At 50.0% G+C, this 10,405-nt stretch overlaps 2 protein-coding genes across 2 annotated transcripts; one reads left to right on the top strand and one right to left on the bottom strand.

Moving 5' to 3' along the window:
- Window positions 1-2,401: 2,401 nt before the first annotated feature.
- On the top strand, window positions 2,402-5,878 carry LOC144702418 (vacuole protein). Its single transcript, XM_078574454.1, has 6 exons — window positions 2,402-2,674; window positions 2,761-2,856; window positions 2,964-3,004; window positions 3,145-3,262; window positions 4,651-4,731; window positions 5,741-5,878. The coding sequence occupies exons 1-6, from the start codon at window positions 2,444-2,446 to the stop codon at window positions 5,795-5,797; spliced, it is 624 nt and encodes a 207-aa protein (XP_078430580.1). The 5' UTR covers window positions 2,402-2,443; the 3' UTR covers window positions 5,798-5,878.
- A 26-nt stretch (window positions 5,879-5,904) lies between these two features.
- MAPKKK5 (mitogen-activated protein kinase kinase kinase 5) lies at window positions 5,905-10,146 on the bottom strand. The gene is made up of 10 exons (XM_078574453.1): window positions 9,154-10,146; window positions 8,996-9,083; window positions 8,864-8,926; window positions 8,612-8,775; window positions 8,460-8,535; window positions 8,335-8,394; window positions 8,141-8,260; window positions 7,806-8,024; window positions 6,362-6,417; window positions 5,905-6,273 (listed from the first exon to the last, which is right to left on the bottom strand). The coding sequence occupies exons 1-10, from the start codon at window positions 9,987-9,989 to the stop codon at window positions 6,072-6,074; spliced, it is 1,884 nt and encodes a 627-aa protein (XP_078430579.1). The 5' UTR covers window positions 9,990-10,146; the 3' UTR covers window positions 5,905-6,071.
- Window positions 10,147-10,405: the final 259 nt, after the last annotated feature.

The raw sequence follows: 10,405 nt of genomic DNA, 5'->3' as shown, positions 1-10,405 counted from the left end.
TCCCGTGGAATCCCGACCACTAGTACCTCCACAAGTGGCCTCCGAACTAATGAGTGAAGCTTGACGATTAGTCAAGCGTTCCGCCTGCTCGAATCGTATATGTGATGGATGGAGGTCGGGCATGGAGGTGAGTATATCAGGTGAGGGAGGAGTGTGGCCACGATGGGCCGGTAAGCTAGGGATGGGGATGGGTGGTGAGCGAGGGGGGGGATGAGCGAGGAATAGGGAGAAGTGGGTACGAGGGGGAAGAGCGAGGAGGGCAGTGTGCAAGAGTGGGGGGTGGGGTAGTGGAGGAGGGAGGGGATGGAGGTGAAGCCGGTGGAGGGGAGCGGGGGCGCTAGGGGGGAGACGTAGGGGAAGGATGGGAAGATGTAGGTGGAGGTGAGCGAGGTGGAGGGGCGCAAGGTGGTGGGGATGATGAAGATGGAGGCTGGTGGTCTGATGAGAGGCAAGAGGGTGTAGAACGGGGGGACGATAAGGAATGGGGTATTTGTGAGGGACGGGTGGATGTATGGCCGGAAGTGCTGGGGAGACTCGAACGACTCTGCCCAACCTCCACACAGTCTCCCTCAAGGTATTCTAGATCTAAGAGGGCAAAGGTATTGGAGGTACTAGTGGGTGCTTGTACCTCCTTACCCTTGCCCGACCGAATGCTGATAGGGGGAACATCGGGTGGACGGGGTAGGGTTTGTGGGCGCTTGTCAGCCCCCTTCTTCACCCATTGTGACCCTGAAGATGTATGCTTGGCCGAGACAGGTTTGGCCGACATAGAGTCCCTAGGTAGGAGAGGGGTAGTAGTAGGCGCACTATGCGGTGCGGGGGCATGGCATGTACTCTGAGTCAGTCGCTGGGTGGAGCGACGCCCTTGAGAAGTAGACTGTGCTTCTATGATGTAGTCATTATAAGGCAAATGTGGGAGGTACTCCTCTGAGGGGGTCAAGGTAGTCGGCGACACCCTTTGGCGACATGTATGAAGTGTGTGACCTAGAAGGATACAGTGCGTACAGAACTGCGGAAGGTTCTCATACACTATAGGTTGCCGAATCAGCTCATCCCCTTTGCGAATGAGGATCATGCGATGGATGGGCTCTAATAGGTCTATCTCAACACATACCCTCGCATATCCGGGGCGGTTGAATAGATGTACATCTATGTCAAGACGTATAAATGTTCCAACAGCACTCGCTATGGACTTTAGAGCAGTGGACGTGAAGAGATGTGGCCGGATCCCTAGGAAACCGATCCATACCGGTACAGAGTGGGAGGAATGTTCCCGTGAGCTGCTAGTCTGCTCGGTTGTCCATCGATAAGTGTGCATCATGGAACCACTAATTGCCCACATGGTACAACTCCAAGCTTTCCTAAAGTCTGCTTCCTGTTCGAAGCGAATGAAGACACTCCGATGGTTGCGTGCTCCAATAACTGTCGGACCGATGAAGTACCTAGGCGCTACATAGACCCTCATGATGTCGTCAATACGTGGGCGCTTCATCGTGAATCGCCCTATCAAGGTGTAGGTAAATGGTGCAGCCATTCGCGAGACCTCTTCTTTAGAGAAGGCGACAACTCTCACCCCCTCCGAGTTAATGTAACCCGCTTTGGGGTCGTGTCATTATAAAGTGGGGGAAGTGTGATCTTGGGGAGGGATTGAGTACTAGCCATGTGCGTAGTCCCCGCCACTTTCGCCGTCCAAGTCGTCAATGGTGGTCCTTCCATTTATGTTGATGTGTCTTTGAGTTTTAGTTTCCTGAGAATCAGTCCAAGATATGACAAATGTGCATCTTATTTTCAAGATGCATATCATTTTGCCATAGATATATGACTAAAATGAAATATCAAACGCACTGAGTCCCCCTTGAGCTAATAAGGTACAAGATATTGCTTTAATCTATTTTTGTGATCCATGCAATTTCATTTGTTTTCCGTCCATCACTAAAAGTAAACGTAGATGACAAAAACAGAATTTCGTTTATTCATTGAAAGCTTCATAAATAACATCTATCATCCTTATAAAATCCTTTAAATACCCTCAACATATTTTACTTTTATTTCTTCAAAAAAATCTTATTTACGTTCTTTTCGAATTTTAAAAACAAATCTCACGTAGATAAAACTTAAAGTTTTAGGAGTCACGATCACTATTTTGTTCTTGCCCTATTTTAAACCAGTCTATTCTCAAAATTTTATTTGTTTTTCGTGCATGTTTAAAAGTCAACATAGCTGACAAAAACATAATTTTTATATTCATTAATTCATTAAAGGAAATTTACAAACCTTATAGAATCCAATAAATATATTCGGCATCTCTTAACTAGAGTCTCTGAAATTTTTAAAAAGTGAATCTCTAAGTTAAACTAGATATATTTTCGTTCAAGCAAATTTGAAGAAATAAGTAGAAATCGTTCTTGACGGTCCGCCATTCTCGAAGACTAGAACATCAGCTATGGCAAACGCAGCAGGGAGGGGAGAGCGATCCGCATCGCAGCAGGCTTCGTCCTCGTCGTCGTCTTCTCCGCCTCGTCTTCCTCTCCTCCCGGTGAGATCGCGTTCTCGGAGCCCCGATCCGTTGCTCATTATCTGCGGGTTCTTCAGCTTCCTGACGGCCGCTGCGTCGCTTCTCTGCGTTGCCGTTAACGTCATTTCGGCTATCCAATCGTTCAAGAATGGCAATAATGTGAGCATCACGAACTTTTCTCAATTAGATTTGATATATCTATCTGCCTGGGGCTTTTCCTAATCAGCGATTCTTAAATCTCGAAGATTTTCGATGGTATATTTCGATGCTACGCTATTGTCCTTGCGCTGTTCGTGGCCGTTGCAGAGACGGAGTGGAGTTTTATCATGAAGTTTTGGATGGTATGGCTTCCACGTTTATTTTGATCTGGTTTAACCGGATACTTCGGCACTTGATTTCTATGAGGTGTAATCCTCCCCTAAAAAACACTTGTCATTGAATTCTGTAGGTGCTTCAATATTGGGCTGGCAGAGGAATGCTTCAAATCTTGTACGCATTTTTTGATTTAAATGTTTGTTCATTGTTTCCTCCTCTGTGTAATTGCGTTCGAGTCCTGAAGAAAGCTATTTCTCTTGAAGTATACAAGAAAAAAACTCAATTGAAATTATTTTCGATCATTCCTCTTTCAGTGTTGCAGTAATGACTCGCGCGTTTCCTGACCTCAGCGGAAAAAGGAAGGATTTAGTACTGTTTCAACAACTTAGCAGTTACATTCTTCTTGCTTGCGGCCTGACCTATGTGATATCAGTAAGCTCAGAATATGGCTAACCGATTGCCGACGAGCTTTTCTTATCATCTGATCTCGTCCCAGTTAATTAGTTAAAGGGAATTTAGCACCCTGCAGGCCAGAACTTTCAAAGTTTGGCAGATACATGCCAAACTTTGAATTTGACATCCTACAGTCCAGATATTTTTAAACTGCCAGATCTAGGACGCCTACCCTTACGTGGACACCGCCTGCCTGCCAGGTGGAATCCGGAGAGTCCACGTAAGACGGGATTCCACCTGGAAGCCAGGCGGTGTCCACGTCAGATACCCGATTTCTTACGGGTATCGAAGGGAGAAGGGTGAAGGGAAAGGGGAAGGGGAAAGGCATCCGGCGGGGAAGATTTCTGAGGCTCGCTGGAGGCCTTCCCGGAGACGTCCCACATCAGGCCTCCAGAAAGGCCTCCGGCGACCTGGGAGGGCCTCCGGCACCAGGCCTCCGGGGGCCCGTAGGAGGCCTTCACGATTCCTCCGGCAGATCTTTCTCCGGAGAAGGCCGGCGCATGAAACCCGTCGTTGGCTGAGCCTCGCTGTGAATAGGGAAGCAGTCGGTGTCTTTTACTTAGATTCTGTAGGTGTAGTCGGGAGTTGGCAATGGGCAAGGACCCTCTCTCGCCTTGCCCTCGATCTTTGAAGAGTGGAAGCGGCGGAGATTAGAGCGGATAGTTGCTCGTTGCAGTCTGTTACCTCGTTTTCTTTTTTTTCACTGGTTGGCGAGGAACCTACCAAAGGATGTAAAGAGCTCGTTGTCTTGATAAAAGATGAGTTTTTTTTGTGCTTTAGCATGAACTGCCGAACACTCTCTCTTCTCCGGAGAAAGATCTGCCGGAGGAATCGTGAAGGCCTCCTACGGCCCCCCGGAGGCCTGGTGCCGGAGGCCCTCCCAGGTCGCCGGAGGCCTTTCCGGAGGCCTGGTGTGGGGCGTCTCGGGAAGGCCTCCGGCAAGCCTCAGAAATCTTCCCGCGGAGGCCTTCCTTTCCCTTCCCTTTCCCCTTCCCTTTCCCTTCTCCCTTCTCCCTTCGATCCGCGTAAGAAATCGGGTATCTGACGTGGACACCGCCTGGCTTCCAGGTGGAATCCCGTCTTATGTGGACTCTCCGGATTCCACCTGGCAGGCAGGCGGTGTCCACGTCAGATACGCGTCCTAGATCTGGCAGTTTAAAAAAATCTGGACTGTAGGATGGCAAATTCAAAGTTTGTCATGGATCTGCCAATTTTTGAAAGTTCTAGCCTGCAGGGTGTTAAATTCCCTTAGTTAAATACAGATCACGGGATTTTATTATTGGCGTGGCTTAAGATAATTTGTGATTCTTTTTGAATGATTTTTTTCCTATTTCAATGGGTATTTAACGGGGTATTTGATTCTACAGGGGCTACTTTGCATTGGGGTTCTCAAGCGGGCACGGGAGAAAAATGAGTTCTCAGCAGATCAGGTTGCGAAAGACCTGGAGGTACAAACCAAAACCAAAACCAAATAATATGTTTTTTTCTAGTGCATATATTTTTTTGAAAATTAAATTCAAGAAGCAATCTATTTACGCCTTCTCCGCTTTGGTCCTATTCGAATTCCAAACCGCACATCGCACACCCGCCCAAAAAATCTCAATGCACACCGTGCAGAGGCCTGTGCGGTGCGAATATGCAATTCTGTGCGAAATTTGTTAAAAAGAATTTTAAATTATTTGTTCTTCTCTCCCTCGCTCTTCTTCTCTCCCCCACTCACTATCTTGCTAGCTCCTGTCCCTCTAGCTTTCTCTCACTCGCTCCTCTCCCAGTCTCTCTCTCTCTCTCACTCCTCTCTTTCCCTCTCTTTCCCTCTCTCTCTCTCACTCCTCTTTTTCTCTCTCTCTCTCTCCTCTCCCTCTAGCTTTCTCTCTCGCTCTCTCCTCTCTCTTCCTCCGTCTCTCTCTCTCCTCTCCCTCTAGCTTTCTTTCTCTCCGGCTCGCTCCTTTCTTTCCTCTCTCTCTAGCTTTCTTTCTCTCTGGCTCGCTTCTTTCACTCCTCTCCCTCTAGCTTTCTCTCTCTTGTGCACTCCTCTCTCCTCTCACCTCTCCCTCTCGCTTTCTTTCTCTATGGCTCACTCCTTTTTCTCTTCTCCCTCTAGCTTTCTCTCTCTTGTGCACTCCTCTCTCCTCTCCCTCTTGCTTTCTCTCTCACACTCACGCCTCTCTCTTTTTCTCTCTCTATTTCTCTCCCTTTTTTCAAATATTTCTTCTCTCGCTTACTCGTCTTTATCTCTGGCTATCCCACTCGCCCCTCTTCCAATCATTTGTGAAAAATTTGTGCAATGTGTGATGCGAATTTCACCCCAGACATCGCACAAGTGGTGCGAATATTCACACCGCACAGCTTGCCTAGGAGACATTGATTCGTAGATTCTAAGTGAAATTATTCACGACTCGGTTTCTTTCCTGCCAACTGAGAATTTTATTTCAATTTAACTCGAATGCTAAAATGCAGGAACTGGAGCGGCGGAGAGAAGAACTAGAATCCTTATTAAGGGCTGCAAACCCCTGAGAAAATTGTTTTTTTTCTCCTGCTTCACTCCACCTGAGTTTCAAACTGAGTCATAATATCCGAAACCATTTCCAGCGTTTCCTCCTCGTATTACCACAAAATTAGAGTGATAAAAAAAGTCGCCCAATTTTTATTGACCAACTGATGCACCGTCGGAAGTTCGCTGGACAGGAACAAGCGAAGAAGCGATGGCCAAGGGGAGTGAAAATCAGGAAACTGGGAGGCTCAAGGATCAGACGATCAGACAGCATAGATCAGACCAGATCAGATCAGATCATACTTGAAGGTCTTGTTCCCGGGGAGAGAAGAGAGCAGCTTCCTTGTCGGCGGTCCTTCGGCGGGCCAGAGGACCGAGGGGGATTTGAGCAATGCGAGGGGGAGACAAGCGGAGGACGGTCTGCAGAGTTGACCGTGGAGAGAGACGTGGGTCCCACCCGGTCAACGCGGGAGCTTGAGACTTGGACCAGCCGCTTTGCCTGCAGAAGAAACCAAGAATGGTCAAACCAAGGGGCCGGGCAGGGATGGACGCGTGGAAGATCAGCAGAGGAGTTGGGATTTGCTCACCCGTCCTGGGTCTTCGGTTTTCGCCCCTCTCTGTCGCTCTTGCTGCGCCTCGTTTCCTGACCACATGAAAGTCAACGATGACGACGATGCTCAAGCTGGATGGAGAAGGTAAAAACTAGAGAGAGAGAGAGAGAGAGAGGAGTAATAAATGTAAGGGAGAGAGAAAGAGGATTAGAGAGAGATATCTATGAGGTTGAGTTACATAGGTAAAAGATATATTTATATAGAATGGAGTTATTGTGAGGGAGGGAGAGGGAGAGAGTGTACGGAGAGAGGGTTATGTGAGAGAGTCATATAGAGAGTTATGTAAGAGAGAGAGTTAAAGAGAGGGTTATGTAAGAGAGAGTGAGAGTTATAGAGAGGGATATGTAAGAGAGATCGGATTGGATCGTTCGAATCTTGTTCGAAAGATTTGAACGAACAAATGCTTGTGCGAACTGATCTGTTCGAATTTTTCGATCGAACAGACCCTTTGTTCGTGTTCGATCGAAAGTTTCGAACGAACAAATTGGTTCGATCGGCCACTTCTTCGAACTGTTCAGACAAGTTAGAACAAATGTCCAGCGGGCGCCAGCGACTCTCTCTGGCGGTCGCCGGCGGCCACTGGCCGGGGCTGGGGGACTCTGGGCGACGCTGGTGGCCACTGGCTGGAGCTGGCGCTGGGCGGCCGCTGGCCGCCCCTGGTCGGTTCTGGTGACCGCTGACCGGCGCTGGGCGGCCGCTGGCCGGCGCTGTATTCGAACATTCAATTCGATCCGATTCAAACATCGTGTTCGAATCAGGTCGTATTCGAACATTCGATCCTCACAGCCATCTTGTTCAAACAATCCGATCCAAACAGACGCGCAGATCGTGTTCGGATCGGATCTGAACTGGACAGATCGGTGTTTGGATTCGTTTGTTCGAATGCCTGATCCGATCGAACATTCCAACGATCTGTCTGAATCCCCGATCCCTAAGCGAGAGAGAGTTATAGGGAGGGTTATGTAAGAGAGAGAGAGAGAGAGAGAGAGAGAGTCATAGAGCGGGTTATGTAAGAGAGAGTGTCATAGAGCTGGTTATGTAAGAGAGAGAGAGAGACATAGCACGGGTTATGTAAGAGAGAGTGTCATAGAGCTGGTCATGTAAGAGAGAGAGAGTCATAGAGAGGGTTATGTGTGTGAGAGAGAGAGAGTCATAGAGAGGGTTATGTGAGAGAGAGAGTGTGTGTCATAGAGAGGGTTATGTAAGAGAGAGAGAGAGAGAGAGAAAGTCATAGAGAGGTTTATGTAAGAGAGAGAGAGAGAGAGGTATAGAGAGAATTATGTTACAGAGAGATAGTTATACAGAGGATTATGTAAGAGAGAGAGAGAGAGAGTTATACAGAGGATTAAGAGAGAGAGAGAGAGAGTTGCGTACCGGAGGGAGGTCCACAGTAAAGAGAGAGAGAGAGAGATTTGCATACCGGAGGGAGGTCCACAACAGTAGAGACTGATGAGAGGGAGGGAGCCGGGGAGTCGTGGTGGTGCAGGTTCTTGACAAAAGAATGGTCCAGAAGCTGGGCCGCAGTGGGCCGTTCCGCAGGGTTCCTCCTGAAACAGCACCGCAGGAAGTCCTTCCCCTCCGCCGACAGCGCCTCCGGAATGCGCGGCGAATCTCTCAGCACCTTGAACATGGCCGCCGCCTGCGATCATCATTTTCCCAAAAAAATAAAAAATGAATAAACAGGTTCAAAGATCTTCTTTTTCTTCATTAAAATCATTTTCTGACGCGCATTTTTTTAGCCTGCTCAGTGCTCACCCCTTCGAAGCCATCCCATGGGTGTTTACCCGTGAACATTTCGATGATGGTGCAACCCAGACTCCATATGTCCACCGAGAGATCGTACCCTCTATCCTTGTTCAACATCGCCTGCACCACCTGCCCCCACAGACAAAAAAAAACCAACGGTTGAAGATTACCCATTCAAGCACATTTCCTTGTAAGTCAAGTACCTCTGGAGCCATCCAGTATGACGTCCCCTTGAGAGAAAGCACAGCCTTCTCCCCGGTAAGCTGCCAAAAAGAAGAAACCGCGCATTAAATTATAGATACATATGGGTAGTCAGCAGTTAGCTTACATGCTTCGCCATTCCAAAGTCTGCAAGCTTCACCACGCCAGAGGAATCTACAAGTAAATTCGCTCCCTTGATGTCCCTGCCCAGATTTTATGGAGAATTAAAGCAACAAGCATATTTGAAATTTCATTCCCGGTGGATAAATTTGACTAAACCTGTGCATGGTCTTCTTGCTGTGCAGATAGGCTAACCCGTTGAGAATATGGCGGGTGAAATTCCGGACAACCGACTCCGTGATGGCTCCAAAGTGCTCTCGCACATACTTGTTGATCGAACCAGGGTAAACGTATTCCAAGAATATGTAGAACCGATCGCCGATCTGCAATCAAATCGAAAAATTCATTTGATTACACATTCCAGCTGAAAAAACTACATCCCAGGTAAAGGGTCGAGGAATCATGAATCACCACTTCACTTCCGTAGTACTGGACGATGTTCTGGTGCTTCAGCTGACTCAGAACCTTAATTTCCTGCTCACAGCGTATAAAATAAACAATCTTTCAAGATTGGGGAAGTGAAAATCAACCAGGGAAACGAACCTGCTCAAGCTGCTTGATGGATTCCGAGGACTTGGGGTCGTCGGAGACGAGGCTGACCTCTTTCATCGCACACAGAGCGCCGGTATGCCTGTTCATGATCAAAGAATTTCATCAAAACCTTGGCCCGGTTGAGCTGAAGAAGAATCGCCGACGAACACCTGTTGGTGGCCACGTAAACGCTGCCGAAAGTGCCGCTTCCGATGAGTTTGCCCTTCTGCCACTGATTCGGCGGTGGATAAGCGGCGCCGCCGGGGGGGAGAGGAAGAGGATGAACGGCAGCGCCATCCTTGCCGTCGATGGGGTGGAGCGGGGACGACGGACCGCTGGGATTTCTCGATCTCGCGCCGGGGCTACGCATCGTGGGGCTGAGCCGCGGGGATTGATCCGGGCTGAGGGAGATGAGCGCGGAGTCGCCGGAGAAGGGGGCTTCGCCGCCGGACCAGTTGGCGGCTGGGCAGCGGAGGGAGAAGAAATCGCCGGAGCTCATCCGGCGGGGGCTGAGCACGGGGCTGGAGAAGCCGCTCGTCGGCGCGCTCCGCGGCGGCGCGTTCACTCTGAAGGTCACGGTATCCTCGGCATCCTTGATTTTTCCCCCTTTTTCGGCTATGGCGGTCCACAGATTGACGTAATCCGCGCTCGTCCGGTGCCCTCGCCGCTCGGCCAAGGGAGAAGACGAGGACTCGGGAGGCGAAGGGAGAGGCAGGGGGAGCGGCCTCGGCGGCGCCGCCGTGGCCAAAGCGGGGCTAGATTCCAGGCTACTCGCCGATCTCGACACCAATCCGTCGTCGCCGTCGGCGATCTCGAGCTGCCGGAGCTTCCCCGGCCGCGCCGACTTGGGCAGCTGATTCCCCGGCGATTCGCGCCATGGCCAGGCGAATTCCAGGCGGCTTCGCCGCGGAGACGGCGCCGAGGAAGACGAGCACTGCGGAGAAGACGACGCGGCGCGCGGCGATCGGAAGGAGTCAGATCGCGATCGGCCCTTCCACCACGGCATGCTTCCGTCGGAGGTCGAACATGTTCTAGCCGCGCTTCCGGCGATTGATCGCGTCTTCTTCGCCGATTCCTCGATCGTTCGGGGGAGGAAGACGAAGAACAGCCGAGGCTTGACTTTCCGCAGGAAGGGGCGAGGAAGAAGACGAAGAAGAAGAGAAGATGTCAATTGTCAAGCCGCGTTAAGAGTAGCGTGGAGCCCGTTCCGAAAGTAATTAATTGTTTTTTTGAGGGGTGGATCGCAAATTCTACCCTCAAAACTAGTAGCGCGAGCGGTGACGTGGCCGCACGTTGGAGAGACTTGACGGGGGGAGTTCTCACGTGCGACTCCGAGGAGTCCACGTCACCGTTGACCTGGGGGGCGGCCAACCCAAATGGACCCGGTTTCTGAGGCCCAATAGGAGAGCGGTCCGGTTACAT

This window comes from Wolffia australiana, chromosome 4 (genome assembly GCF_029677425.1).
Source record: "Wolffia australiana isolate 7733 chromosome 4, ASM2967742v1".
Classification (NCBI taxonomy): domain Eukaryota; kingdom Viridiplantae; phylum Streptophyta; class Magnoliopsida; order Alismatales; family Araceae; genus Wolffia; species Wolffia australiana.
Note: the sequence above shows the minus strand (reverse complement) of the source record. Positions and strands in the feature narration are given on the sequence as shown.